Source organism: Leuciscus leuciscus, assembly GCF_965113295.1.
Source record: "Leuciscus leuciscus genome assembly, chromosome: 3".
In the NCBI taxonomy this organism is placed as follows: Eukaryota; Metazoa; Chordata; class Actinopteri; order Cypriniformes; family Leuciscidae; genus Leuciscus; species Leuciscus leuciscus.
Genome location: NC_138727.1, coordinates 12,575,740 through 12,591,614, shown reverse-complemented (window position 1 = coordinate 12,591,614; position 15,875 = coordinate 12,575,740). Strand labels below are relative to the sequence as shown.

Sequence of the window (15,875 nt, the reverse complement as noted above, 5' to 3'; positions counted from 1 at the left end):
GAAATTATTCAAATGAGCGATATTATGAGTTTGTACGCGGAAGAAAACTCAAGACTACAATCAAGGCGTTTCAGGGAGTTCAGAAAAAGTGCTTACGGATATCAAGAATAACTCACTTTGGAGTGGACTTTGTAACTTTGCAGACCTTTTTCATGCTCAAACAGCCACATTACACACTAAAGAAAGTTGAAAATGTAAAAAAAATAAAATAAAAACATAATAGGTCCTCTTTAAGAGACACCGATATACTTGTATGGGCATGTTGCAAAGAATAGAAACACACACACACACACACACACACACACACACACACACACTCGCAATCACAAACACAAACCTCTGTGGCTGTGCTCTGGTTTCCACCATTCTCCAGAAGATATCGCACAACATCCAGGTGATTCTCTTGAGCAGCCATATAAAGTGGACTGAAGCCATTCTGTAGTAACATACAAGTACTGTAAAGCTTGATATTACAACAATTTATAAAAATAATACTTAATTATTAAATTAAATGAATTATTATTTGTTGTATATTATTATTATAATTTATATAATTTATGCTTTTCTCACCTGCGATTGGGAGTTTACATCTGCTCCTCTTTTCACCAACAGCTTCGCAACCTCTTTCTGCCCAGCCAGACAAGCAATGTGTAATGCAGTGTTCCCTTTCTGAAGAGGAAAGGGAGAGACATATTAATTGTGCACTTGTTTGCACAATTAATATGTGAGTATGTTCATACTTGTGTGAATCACAAAGGGTCGACACTGAAAAAAGCTGAAAAAAATTATTAAATAGTCTTGTGGGTTTGATTTACAGTCAAAATATCCCAACAAATTATAAAATAAATATCTATAACAAGATATCGAAACAACATACTTCTACTTCAGAAGCAAAATTGCATTAGATATAAAAAAAAATTCAAATTTTTCTTAACCCAGAAACTTTTTATCTTTTTTATGCATAAATCTAAGAAGTTTATGCTTAAAACAAGAAAAGCTATTTGCCAATGGGGACTGTAGGGGACATTTGACCTGATTCACTCGCTGCTTGCATGAAATTGCAGAAATCTTATCAGGCAAAAAGGACTTTTATGAATCTAGTCCATAATAATAATTTAAAAAAAAATGTCCTTGCAGTATAGAGCTCTCTGCTGTCAGTGTGATTGCTGGTCATTTGTTTATAGTTCCTGGCTTGTGTGGGTGTGTCTGTTTGGCCCTGTGTGTCAGATGACAGGAGTCAACAGAGTCCAACTGTACTCATCATATCACAGTGCTGGATGACTAACATTCCATCAGATTTACTTTCTCTAGCCATTTGGGAATCACATACCCCTCTTTCCAATTTGTGAGTGTTTATGTGTGCTTAACCTTGGTTGAAGAGTCCACGGTCGCACCCCTCTCCAAAAGTTCCTCCACCAGCCCCACGTGACCCTCTTTGGCTGCTAGATGGAGCGCATTGAGTCCGTTCTAAGTGCAAAGTGGGACATGATTAATACATTTTCTATTAGTGCAAATGATAGATAGCAGGAAAATTTGACAAGGGTAATACTAGAATAACATTTTTTCCTATACTCTACACTAATAGATCACTCATATGATTTCTCTAAATTGATTACTAAATATAGGACATTGTTATGTATAGCTCTAGAAAAAAATTAAGACGATTAATTAAAAGATTAAAGATTATGGTTAATCTCATATCAACTCATCTCAATTTTTCCCCAGATCCCTGATATAAAGAATAGTTATTATTACAGATTTTGTTATGACTAAATTTGGCAACAGCCTTTTTTCTATTTCAGTGCAATGATCAGAAAAAGATTGTTGCGAATTTTAACCATTGTAAAATGTGTCATTTTCATTATATCACGTCAAAGTCACTTATGCTATTAATAAATCATGCTTACATGTTAAACGTGGAATTTCAGTGTTTAATCTCTTTTTCTCGAGCTGTAAATAAGCATTCCCCTAATTCAGACTTCGCCACCTGTCTTAATTTACTAATGCACCTCATTCCGTGTTTGATGGGTAAATCATGACAGCTCTTGTGTAACGCAGTGTGGCTAACATTCAGACACGTCAGAAAGAGCGGAGAGAATTAACTAGACTCTAATCTCATTTATTTCGATAATGAAAGCTGGATGAGGTTTTGCATCCGGAGAGAGGGATTCCGGTGAAAGAGTGGAAAGAAAAAAAACAGATAAAACATGGGCAGATTATGTTGCAATATCACTCAGCGAGGATTAGAAGAGTGGACTCGAGAGAAAAGAACATGGAATGCTTGTCCATTGTTGTGCTGACATGCTCATTACTGGAGACTCCATATGACATCATGATGGATAAATGTCATGGGGAAAACTATTATGCTTTGGAGCAGAGGCAAATTCAGTCTACTACATAATAAAGGGTCCCCAGCAACCCTATGACATTTGTCTCTGATGTGATTTTTTAGTCCATTTTAATTGAAAATTGGGATAAAATGAAATTAATTATATTAGATTAATTAGATCCGTCACCATCACTTCCATTAATACATTTTGCTATTTTAAATTCCAAAACATATTTTGATAGTCGAGCCACAGTTTATTTTATTATTTTTAATGCCATTGATAACAAAATATCACATCCAGTTGCATTTAATCCAAAAAAATAATAATAGCACAATCACACTTTTCATCATAAATCAGCAGATATGCTATTCAATTTGGACACACTGTCAAACTTAGTGAATCATGCCTTCTACTATTCTACAGTCTTGTTAAACCAGTGTAAGTGTAACATTAAGGTACTTTCTCTTTTTCCCCTGGGTTGGTCATGGTTTCTGGATATTTGTTTGCTAATATAATGACTCAGTACTACATTTGCATCATATTTATGTGGCACACCCTGCTAAAAACCAGTGCCAAGAAGATGATTGGTTGGCAATTTTGTAGTTCACGCCTGTGCCAAACCTCGTTGAATGTTTTTTTGCATGTGGTATCTTCTGTCCGTTGATAAAAGTTAGCTTTATCATACAGTATATCTGACTGGATAAAGTTTTATTTTACGTGCATGTTTGCATTTTAGGACTGTTTGATTTTGAGTTCCGTATTGACTTCACATATTTTAAGATATCCATTTGCCTTCAATATATTTGGTGATATCCGTGCATTGTTATTATGCCAGGGGTAATTTGCAAGGAATGGTTGAACACAGCAGTGCCGTGACAGTGGGAGGGTTTGGTTATGCAGAAGGTACAGAAGGTCGGGAGTGTGAACAGCTGCCAGAGACACGCATGAGTAAAAAGCCTTTGATATACTAGAAAGAACTGCCTGGCAGAGAACTAGCTGATGATGTCCTGATGGCAATGCAGCATTTGTCAGGAATCAGTATCGCTCTCTAACATCATAATGCAATGTGTGCTAAAAAAGCAGGCGCATTTCTAATAATCAGGATTATCCTTCCCTCACAAAGAACAATCTACTAGGACTTTCTAAAGAGTGCATAGCTAACACAGAGATGACAGAATATGTCTCTTAAGCAGGAAAGAAGTTTATGGCAACCTGCTTCTTGTAAAACACAGGCCTTCGAATTCAGCATTACCCAACATATTTTATATCCACAGATTAGATTAGATTAATATAAATACATAATCTAAAAATTGTGCGAACTGTCACAGTGTGCAAAACTTCCAAATGTTGAATTTATTTGAACTAAAGGTAGGGTAAGCAATTTCGGAGAGGCTAGCAATAGCAAGCTGCCTTCAGATCGTCTCCAAAGCCTCCAAAGCCAGCCTTTAAATAAGTGTAAATTGAGGCTGAGGAAACCGATGAGAAAACATTGCATTCATTTCTTGTTTTTTTGTAACACTGAAATCCTGGTTCATGGAAGAAGTTACCTGGTTGCATGTAGAAATGTCCTGTCCGCTCTTGAGGAACTCCAGCACCTTTTCAACATTTCCTGCTCTGGCTGCTCTCAGGAAGCTGGTGTTACTGTCCGACTGTAGAAACAACACAGCATAAAAAACATTAGGAAATATCAGCCCAGCTCTGGTAAAACATTGAGAAATTACAATGCAATATTTAAGTGATCAAAGTCAATGCAACTCATTTTACATCCGTAATATGACAAATGTAGGGTGAGATCTGAATTTTTCCAATCAGGATGGTCCTTCTGATAATGTACATTACCATTTAAAAATGTGGGGTCAGTAAGCATTAAATTGATCAAAAGTGACAGTAAAGATTTTTACATTGTTACGTTCTATTCATCAACGAATCCAAGTAATTTGAGCAGAAAATCAGCATATTAGAATGATTTCTGAAGGATCATGTTACACTGAAGACTGGAGTAATGATGCTGAAAAATTCAGCTTTGCATCACAGGAATATATTACATTTTTAAATGTATTAAAATAGAAAACGGTTATAAATTGTAATAATATATAAATACAGCCTTGGTGAGCATGAGAGACTTAAAAAAAAAAAAAAATCTGACAGACCCAAACTATTCTTAAGAACAATAGTGTTAATAATTTTGCAATATTTATTTTACATATACATATACATACATACATACATATACACACACACATATACATATATATAAAATATTGTTATTATTATTATTACATAATTACATATTACAAAACTATTATTTTAAATTGTAATAATATTACAGTTTTCCTGTCATTTTGAGGTGAGCATAAGATACTTTTTTTTTTAAAACAAAGAAAATCATACAACCCCAAACTTTTTAACAAGTATTTGTCAGGATTCCTAAAGTTTATAAGTGTTTATGTCTCAGCATGTATGTGAAGTTTATTCATTGGGTGTAGGCTATCTCCTTTTATCAGAATTGTGTGTTTGACTGTGACTCTGCTAAATATAGACAGCAAAACAGAACGAAGGCAGCTGACATGACACACTCACACACACACACACACACACACACACACACACACACACACACACACACACACACACACACACACACACACACACACACACACACACACACACACACACACAGATCTGAATGTGTGTATGCTGGTTATGCAAAGTCTTGCCATGCGAAGAAGAAAATTAATAATGAGATCAAATTTCAGATTTTGAGTCCCAACTGTGACAAATAAAACCTGCATGTGCAATGCAAACACAAAATCCTCAATGTACTGTTTAATAACGACTACAGAGCAGGTAGACAGGGAAAGTACAACATTACCTTTCAACAGCTGCATAAAATGTATTAAAACATGCAGACAGTCTTGTTATGAAAATATTAAAACCTTTAAAATTCCAGAAACCTATTTTATATGCCTATTTTATAGGCTTTTTTATCAGTTCAAGCCAGCATTCAGGTATTTATTTATTTTAGTTCAAATAGAAATGACAAGAGAATTGGCGCCAAGCTCCGGCAATAAATCAGTACCTCTCAGGTCATGTAGAACATGAAGCATTAATGTGTCAGGCCATCACAGGCTCTTGACCGAAATGTTAGGGGCATGACCTCTGCTCCTTTTGAGGTCGAGAGGTCACATTTTAACATGTTTGGGATAAGACTTAACCATTGGTAACAGAAACTATACATTTGTTCATGAACTGCACACATACTCCACTGTTTGAGCTCTTGTGGGCAAGAATTTTTTTTATAACTGTTAAACATACATACCTATAAAAAAAAACACATCTTGAACAATAATAAATAAAGTAATAACACTAATTAAGCCTTTTACATTAGTGATCATCATGTTACCTGAGGTACTTAAATGAAGAAGCTGCTAAAAATCAAGTATAAAAATTAATTAAACAGCTAAAAAGTCTAAAAATACTGATACAAAAATAGTTTAAACAAATATTTCCAGCAGGTTTTGTGGGTTATTGCTGTTTTGGTGCTGGTCAGACCAGCCAGGCCAAATCTTGGTGAAGCTAGTCAATTAACATGGTCTTTCTGGTGATGCTAGTTGACCAAATAGTCTTGCTGGTTAAGCTAGTTTAGAAGCCTATTGAAACATTTCCAAGTTAAATAAATAGTTCACTCAATATATATATATATATATATATATATATATATATATATATATATATATATATATATATTATCGTTTACTCACCATCATGCTGTTCCAAACCTGTCACACAAAAGTAGATATTTTGAAGAATGCTGGTAACCAAACAGTTTAGTACCCATTGATTTACTTGCACAAAAAACAAAATATCTTCTTTTATGTTCCAGCGAAGAAATAAAGTCATACAAGTTGGATGTTCTAATTGAGATCTTAACTGCTATTGCCATGTTTACTAAAAGAATAAGAGAATTCTTAGTTGGGAATGTTCTGTTTTTGACCCCATCATCCCAAACACAACATACGCTGGTCTTTTTTTTAGCAGGAAAATCCTCTAAACAAATGTCTACTGAACCTAGATTTCATTAAGGTTGTCTTACCATGGTATCTGCCACAGAGCTGTAGTAATGGTCCAGATATGGATCGCTTCCAATGGTCCGCAGGCCTTTATCTGAACCACACACCCTACACATTGCCGCATTGCCCATGGTAAAGAGTGACCCAAAGCTTTGCAGCAAAAAAAAAAAAAAACAGCACTACACTTTACATCAATGTCTGGACCTTTCGTATAGATTCCGCACTTGCTGTGTCTTTTCCAGTGATAACAAACCACTGAACATCAAATCACTCCTCGGAAGATTGATTCCAACTCGCTCACATGCACTTAGCTTTATGGGTTTGCATTATCCTCAGTCTTCAGGTAGTACCCAGGAGCTCATTCAATTATCAGCATCAGAGCATCTATCCAGCTAATGCAAAATCCCCCAAACTTTCATGTCTATCTTTCTCCTCAGGTCCCGAACATAATCTCTTATGTGCTCTCTCTGATCCCTGCTCTGAGTCTTCTATGAAAATCTGTGTCGTAGACCTCTTGGCTCTTGTCTCCTCTTCTTTTCCAGTCTTGTCTCTCTTCCCGCCTGGCTTTGTGACTGACAACTGCGGCCGTTAACGTGTCTCCCATATCTATATCAGGCCAAATATCCGCCCTGTCCGGGATCCAGGGCTGGGCTATTTTTAACCCCTCCAGGCTCGGGCAGACAGAGAAAGGCCCAGCAAAGGGCAATCCTGCCAGCTGGGAAACCTGTCCTTTTCCTCCTGAGGTCCAGGAATGTGCATCCACCGGGATAACTGAAGTCAAGAAGCCTTGACTGGAGCAAGAGGCTGTTAATTAAAAAAAAACCTTGGTTGTCCTATCATCTATAGTGTTTAAAATGCAACATATTTGCAAGACTATGTAAATCATGGAGCATCATCTAAAAGAGGTTCTTATCCTTAAAGAATATCAGCTAGTCAATTCAGCGAAGGCTCTTGCAAAGCAGTTTAAAACCACTATCCATGAGGAGTAAAACCAAGATTACACAGCTATAGTAATGCCTGCAGTGAATCAGACCGAATGGCATGATGGCATCTCTGTCTGTGGGTCATCTCTGGCCCCGAGGTGGTCAGCATTGATCAGACTATGATTCAGCACTAGGTAGACTTCCACTACAGACATATTGACTTGTTATTGACTGCCCTGATAAATGCCATGCCCCCAGTTAAAGGTAGGGTAGGCAATTTCAGAGAGGCTAGTAGCAAGCTAGTTTTGAATGCATGAGATCCCACCCTCCCTTCAGAGCGCTTCAGGGAGTTTCAAACAGTATAACAAAAAGTGTTTTCAAAAAATTGCCAATACTACCTGCAATGATTATGTAATAATAATAATAACAATATTTTATATATGTGTGTGTGTATATATATGTGTGTGTGTGTGTGTGTGTAGGCTATATATGTATGTGTGTGTGTGTGTGTGTGTGTGTGTGTGTGTGTGTGTGTGTGTGTGTGTGTGTAATGTATATGTACATATATGTATAAGTCTCTCATGCTCACCAAGGCTGTATTTATATATTATTACAATTTATAACCGTTTTCTATTTTAATACATTTAAAAATGTAATTTATTCCTGTGATGGCAAAGCTGAATTTTCAGCATCTATTACTCCAGTTACATAATTACATATTGCATAATCAATTACGTGTTACATAATCTTTCAGAAATCATTAGAATATGCTGATTTGCTGCTCAAGAAACATTTCTTATCATCAATGTTGAAACCAGTTGTGCTGCTTAAAATTTTGGGGGAAAAAGTTTTGAATAGACAGTTGATGAACAGATGAAACAATTTACAGTATTTAAAAAAAATAAAAATGATAAATGTCTTTGCTTTTGGTAAATTAAACGTATCCTTGCTAAACAAGGATTTTCTTACTGACCCCAAACATTTTAACAGTACACTCTAAAAACTCCTGGGTCAAAAGTAACCCATAATGGGTTATTTTTGACCCAACTCCTGGGTTAAAAAGGGACCAACTAATTTATGGGTTATTTCAACTCAGAAAATTGGGTTATGCTTTTTGACCCACATTATGGGTTAAATACCTGACCCAAATGTTGGGTTTAAAAAACCCAACATCTGGGTAGAAATAACCCAACAATTAGTTGGTCCCTTTTTAACCCAGGAGTTGGGTCAAAAATAACCTAACTTGGGTCACTATCCCAGTATGCCTTATTTCAGAAAATAAAACTTTGTTTTACATTATATTACACACTTCAAGCACTTTTACATTTTTATTGCATTAAATAAAAATCTATAAGAAAAAACACACACTTGGACATGTTTATTTTCATATTTATTTTAGGTCACACTGTAATAACAATATTAGAAATAAAAAATAGAAAAATAAACAACAATTCTCAGAAGAGCCTCAGGAATTTAAGCCAGGGGCCAACTTTGGGGACAAGATTTTTGATGGTGTCCTCATCAAAGAGAAGAAATGCCTCCTCATCTATCTGAAAGACAGAAAACAAGACAATATGAGTATTGTTAATAAGACGAGACAATTGTGAACCACTCACCAGACACTCTTTCATTATCAAGCTAACAAATAATCACTTTTAAGGTAATGCAGTGGCTTTTTTATTAATTTTTTTTTACGTGGCCCAAATTGCATGTGGTTATTTTGCAGCATTAACATTACCCATTTTGTGTGAATGACATATTTTCTTTCATTAAAAAGTGTAATGACAGCCCATTCTTATGCATAACAGCTTGAAGACAAGGCACAGTAATCTTTTAGGGTTGTACATACCCCACTGTCAAAGAAGTTGTGACTTTCACAAAATCTTGCACTGACACATTTAAGTCTTATTAAAAAAAAAAAGTAGGTATAGAGAGATGATATAAGGGCAATAAGAGTAAAATGCTCACCTCTAAAATTCTCTGTCAGCTCAGACAGCTGCCACTCAGTTAGCTTATCAGCGACAAAACTGTGGAGAAAACATAGCAATATAGAGGTTAGCAACAATTTGAAGACTTGACCCGCTTCTTTAACTCTACCTAACGTTACTTCAGCCAGTAGAGCACTGTATAATATAAGCACGGCACAGCTGGTAAACATAACTCAACTATTGTGTTGCCTCGTCGCTCTGTAGCCGCAGCTATGGGGCTCGCACACCGGACGAGAAGCGCTGCGTCGCGTCTAGGACAACTCGAGGTATCGCTCACCGGACGTGCACTCTCTCAAGGGGCTCGCGAAGCGCAGCGCCGCGTCTTTAAAATTCGAACACATTATTCTCTATGAGTGTAACACACACACACACACACACACACACACACCGGCGGTCTGTCCGCGGCACCCAGCAACGGCTCAGGACCGTGTTCAAAATCGCGTCCGCTTGTGCGATAACGTTACCTCGAGTTGTCCTAGACCTAGATGTTGTCGTGATAGCCGCGGCTACATGCCAACCACAGAATTACCACGGCTAACGCTAGTCTCAACGTAGCAACGTATTTTTTTTTTTTTTTTTAGCAAATGGTGCTAAACTAGCAACAGGGACATGGACACAGAAAAGTTAACATTACATCAACACTGAAAATACTCTCTTACCTTGAATATAGATGAAGTTGCACCGATGAAGCACAGGCCAAAACGGATCGAGCGCAAAGCGACGGTTATTTCAAACGACTGTTGTGAGAAAATTCCAGAACAACTGCGAGAGAGAGAGAGAGAGAGAGAGAGAGAGAGAAAAAGCCAACCCTATAACCCAGAACATGGGTTACTCTTTGAAAAATAACCCAGAAACCCAAACAACCCATGAATTGGGTCAAAATATTAGCCCTATAACCCAGAAAATGGTTACTCTCTGAAAAAATAACCCATAATTTTAACCCAACACAAATAACCCAGAAAATGGGTTGAAGAAATAACCCAGGAGTTTTTAGAGTGTAGGCTATATCATTATGTTGTCATTTAAAAAAATAGTAGTATTGTAGTGGAAATAACATTGTACAAAACATAAAAAAATTTAAATTGTACATTGTACTATATACATGTTATTTACAATATGTACATGAAAGTTTGCAACATGCAAATTGTAATTCTGGTCCTAATGCATATCAGTTATGATAACCTGCTTCAAAGATTTCATAGGCATCTGAAAACATTGTAATGATAACACTGCCAGTCTGCAACAGGTCATCCATGTCAAATAGCTTAACAAATTAAGTGAGGGACATGTTTTATTACACATATGTACTGACAAACACTTTCACTTACTTGTTGCCTTTTTCAGGTCTCTTTAGTAGTAATTGTTCTTTCATGAATGATTCGTTCATACACTGTCAGAAATAGGGGTAGAGTAGGAGTCCATTTCTGTCCCCCAAGGTACAATCTACACTATCATACCCTATAGGGCTTATTATTGGACCTCAAGGTACATACATGTTCCCAAACATTAAAAGGTACATATATGTACCGTTTCTTTTAAAGGTTAAGTATACAATATCAAGAGACAGCCTCTGCTAAGCCAATTTTTTTTTTTTTTTTTTTTTTAGTTGTTGTTTAAAGGTTTTAATGATACCTTAATTATTTAAGGTAGATTTGAACTTATTTGAGTAGCCTTAAGTAGCCTTGAAATAAAGGAAATAAAAGTTTTGTCAAAAGGGTACAAATATGTACCCTATGCCAAGGGTACAAAAGCTGCACCCTTGAGGGTACAGCCCCAGTGACAAGCCATTGTACCCCTAAAGGTATCCGAGATTGTAGCGTCTGTCACGTCATGAATGAAATACTCTGGAGGTGAACTAATCATTTGCGTTTCTCATAATGTATATTTTGGCTCCATTAAAATGATCAAAGGATTTACTTATTTGGAATATGATCAAAGATTATATGTGACCAGGGAATGGGGAATTTGGCTATTTAAAATACATTTTTATTTAAGATTTAACAAGAGAGTTGGTCCAATCTTTCCATCACTACTCCTCAGTTATTTCCCCCCCAATTAAACTTGTATTTTTACTAAATAAAATAAAATGAATAAATTAGCAATAAAAATAAAATAAAATCTAATCTTTGATATAGTAAAACAATTTCAAAACTGGTACGTGCTTGGCAGATTGCAAGCTTAAAACTAAAACATTATATCAAAAAGTCACGTCATTACATATGTATAATGAGATTTTGTGCTCTGGAGACAAATTTGCATAAAAGATGATCCTATTTCCTAAGCCTCTTCCAGTATCTGTGCTCTGAAACAGGTGCGGAACAGCTGACTGCAGGATTTATCCCCACAGCTCATCTGCAGCATAAAAATACTATAAAAAAGGCAACCATAAAAAGTTTTATTAAATATTTTTTTACTGCAGGTAACATCTGGGTTAAATTCTTATACAAATATTTAAATCAATAAAAAAATATAAAAAAAAATTTAAACAATAAATAAAAACAATAAAAGTAAAAAGAATTTTTAGATGTTGCACAAAAAGTCATGAATATGTCGTCTAACTGGGACTGCTGAATTATAACATTTGCCTGCATAAGAAAGAGATCATACAAATTATTAATAATTCTTAAATTATTTATATGCATGACAATTGAGGCAGAGCAGGACAAAGTTTTACAAAGCACCCATAATTTCACGGATATTACTGGACTTGCACTGTAACATTCCATATATGACATCATCATACCCTTTGACCTCCATAAACCCTCTGTGCATGTGAATCCTAGCGAGATTAACTCTCATCACAGTTACTTTACAGCCGCTAACACTAAAAGTACAAAAAATAACAATTCGCAAAGAATAAATAATTAAAATATGGAGAACAACACAACTAGATTACTACATAATATATTTACACGTTACAAAAACACTGACTATATTAGGGCTGTCTGTGTTCATTCTTATTTGCCTTCCAAAAATCTTATTTAAACATAGCAGCATGCACTCCTAAATGTGACCAAAGGTAAATAGGTCAGCTGTATCTGAAGTATGATGTATGATGAAGTTGAGGTTAAAGTACTGTTGTTAACGGCTCGTAAGCATTAATACCTTGCGTTTGCGCTCTGCTCTCTCTCTGTGTCTCCTGCGTTTCTCTCTGGCTTTGGCGAGAGCCTTTATCTCAGGAGGTTGTTCCAGTTCCCGTGCCTTTTTCAGGTGTGCTGCTGCGTGTGCCATGGTGCCAAAAACCACAGAAAACCCAATACAGGTAGTCCTCTAGCACTTCAGATGTGGAATAATCCCAAAGTGGATCTTATTAATGTAAAGCAACGGATGGAGTCCTTGTTCTGCTTTTCCCAATGGCTCTTTAATGTGCCTCCTTCTGAATAAGGTGATAACAGACGCTCTTTGCCAGTGTCCTCCCACAATTCACTTGGAATAACTTAACAACTCTGATCCACTGTGAATTCTCTCTGAATTGCAAACAGTTTGTCTCTTTTCCCCACCCACTGAGAGGTAGTCTGGTCCATTGGTTGACTGAAGAAAGAAAAGCCTCACTCGCTGAATCTGAACTTATATCGCTATGTGTGAACTAGGAATAGAGAGAGAGAGAGAGAGAGAGAGAGAGAGGAAGAGGGCTGACCTGCCTGTCCAGATGTAGAGGCATCAAGCTTTAGTGGCGAGTAAAGCTTTAGGATTGAGTCTATGTGAGTGTGCTTCACAAATGACAAAGAGCATGACAAACAGCTGCTCTACAGGGACACCTGTGGCACATTGTGTGCTCCTCAGAGCTGGGGAGGAGTTTGGGGAAGACCACAGCAGAGGCCGTCAGGGGAGAGCAAGAAACACTTGAATACACTGGGGGGAAAGCAATGCAAGCCACATATTCAAATCCACCTGGAGGGGAATGGTACGCTCCGACACTCAGCTACTGAAGTCACACACCCAACCTGGTGAGGTGGTGTGGCATTGTGGTAAATGTCCAGGGCTGATGATCAGAGGGTCAGTGACAGCAAGGAGCCAGGCATTTGGCATCATCATTGTCCCATTAAGAAATGCACTTAATCTGTGGGATGCTGCAGGGGGATTGTACTATAAATCCCCTTGGATCTCAAGGGGTCTGTGAAATGACTACAGCAGATGCTATGAGGAAATAAATCTATAATGGTCACTATAAGGTCACTATTCCTTAGTAAAGATCTCCCTTGAGCCGCCTCTGACTCTCGGAGACAGTATAGTCTCAAAATAACTACACTATGGGTCGTTGTTGTTTTTGTTTTTTTATTCAGCAAGGATGCATTAAATTGCTCTAAAGTGACAGTATATATATTTATAGTGTTACAAAGGATTATTTTCAACATTGTTAATAATAAGAAATGTTTCTTGAGCACCAAATCAGTATATTAGAATGATTTCTGAAGGATCATGTGACACTAAAGACTAGATTAATGGCTTCTGAAAATTCAGCTTTGCCATAGCAGAATTAAATTACATTTTATTATATTAAAATAGAAAAAAGTTGATATTTAAATCCTTAATAATATATATATATATTTTTTAAAGTAGTGGTTGATTATGATTTCACTTTTCTAACTTTAGTTAGTGTGTAATGTTGCTGTTTGACCAAATCCAACATCTGCAAAGTTACAACGTTCAAAGTTCAAAGCAAAGGAAGATATTTGCTTTAAAAGAAATCGTTTTTTAAGGACTACAACAAACGGCTGGTAGGAACAACACGACATTCCACCCAGGTTAGTGACATCACTAACCCTAAAATTTGCACAAACCCCACCCGGGGAACATGCAGTCCATGTTAAGAAGAGGTAGAGTTGTTGTGGTCCAGCACATTGAGTCTGCACCCCAAGCTGTCGCATCCGTCTTTTCACATGCAATACAGAACGTAACAAATCCAATAGCATGTCACTCTGTAGGCATCTTACAACAGTTCCCCCACCAGCGATTTTATATATTATCATGACAGAATATGCTACTCAAAGACTTGAAGATAGTTAACTCCACATCAGCTACATACATTCATCAACTAGCCATTCAGAAACGTCCTGTTGCATTCTACATGTCGTCACTTCTTCTTGAGGCTCTCCATCATTGTCCGACTCCAGTTTAAACATAAAAGGCAGAGCAGTTTCTGACATTTTAGTGCTTGTCTGTGTGAGGTAATTGGAGCTGCTAATACACACTCAAGGGGGTCGCACACCGGACGCGCAGCGCTGCGTCGCGTCTATGACAACTCTCACCTGAAAATCCGATAACATCAGCAATTTTCATTCAAGCAGCTGATTTTTGTAAATGAATATAAAATTAAATGTACATTGCAGCACAGGGTTAAGTCAGTATACATTAACTATGATTTGAGACAAATAAATGTAAATTTAATATAAAACTATGTAAATGGCGCTCTGTGGCGCAGCAGGATTTTGAACACGGTCCTGAGCCGTTGCTGGGCGCCGCGGACAGACGCTGAAAGGCGCCGCCGGTGTGTGTACACTCATAGAGAATAATGTGTTCGAATTTAAAAGACATGGCACTGCGCGACGCAGCGCTGCGTGTCCAGTGTGCGACCCCCTTCATGCTCTTGAAGCTCCGCCCTCTGTGCGGAACAGCAGCTCATTTGCATTTAAAGGGACACACACAAAACGACACATTTTTTACTGACCCTCAAAAAGGGACAATTTTAACATGCTGTAAAAAATTATCTGTTGGGTATTTTGAGCAAAAACTTCACATACACACTCTGGGGACAACAGAGACTTATTTTACATATTGTAAAAAGGGGCATTATATACCACCCCTTTAAGGAAAAATTGTCTTAAATATTCTCTTTATTTGCTAAATAAAACAGCATATTTTGGATCAATAAAGATCTTCCTCAGACACCTTTATTGTTCGAAACATTGCTGTTTTATTTCACAAATAAAGGGTATAGTTAGTTTGTGGATTTTGTTTTGATCCTGCACCTGCTAGAGATCATACACAGGGGACATATTTCCCCCCTCTTTTCCTGTATTTTTGATCTATAAATGCAGCTTTGGTGATCATAAGAGACTTCTTTTTTAAAAACATGAATACATTTTTAATCGGCAGCGTTAATCCTATTCACAAAGCATAACCTAATTAACATTCTTTATATATATATATATATTTATGCAATATATATATTGCATGTATATATTCATTGCATTTGTTAATGTTGTAGTGTGCATTTTAATCATGTTTTGAATGTGTGAAGTGTATTGTGAATTGAGTATATATATATATATATATATATATATATATATATATATATATATATATATATATATATATATATGTGTGTATTATTAAATAGTGGAATATTGCATTAATATTTTTTCATATATTAATCAAAGCATCTATTAATACATTTATTTATTGTTGAATTTTGCTGAATTTTTTAATAGTATATCTATCCAATCGAATGTGACATTTTCAACTCTATGGGCTGCATTTGAATGCACCCTGTTTCACTTTATCTCTACATTACCTTACATGTAAGTTTTCAATAGTTAGTGTTAGTGAGTAATAGTAAGTTAG

The 15,875-nt window shown here is 36.4% G+C and overlaps 1 protein-coding gene and 1 long non-coding RNA gene across 11 annotated transcripts in view; both read right to left on the bottom strand.

Annotated features, from left to right (window-relative positions):
- Nucleotides 1-15,875, bottom strand: part of ank2a (ankyrin 2a, neuronal) — an 85,608-nt gene that overhangs the window by 54,287 nt on the left and 15,446 nt on the right. For 6 of the 10 annotated variants that reach the window (XM_082165719.1, XM_082165722.1, XM_082165720.1 and 3 more), the window contains exons 2-5: nucleotides 3,878-3,979; nucleotides 1,369-1,467; nucleotides 571-669; nucleotides 338-436 (exon numbers count right to left, since the gene is read on the bottom strand). In XM_082165719.1, coding sequence (XP_082021845.1) covers nucleotides 338-436; nucleotides 571-669; nucleotides 1,369-1,467; nucleotides 3,878-3,979 — 399 coding nt within the window. Of the gene's footprint in view, nucleotides 1-337; nucleotides 437-570; nucleotides 670-1,368; nucleotides 1,468-3,877; nucleotides 3,980-6,423; nucleotides 7,372-12,416; nucleotides 13,785-15,875 lie in introns of those variants that run through there. The other 4 variants (XM_082165721.1, XM_082165718.1, XM_082165726.1 and 1 more) reach the window with 2 other exon arrangements.
- Nucleotides 8,327-10,310, bottom strand: LOC309494074. Its single transcript, XR_014204213.1, has 3 exons — nucleotides 9,971-10,310; nucleotides 9,292-9,350; nucleotides 8,327-8,873 (listed from the first exon to the last, which is right to left on the bottom strand). It is a non-coding gene; the product is annotated as an uncharacterized lncRNA (long non-coding RNA).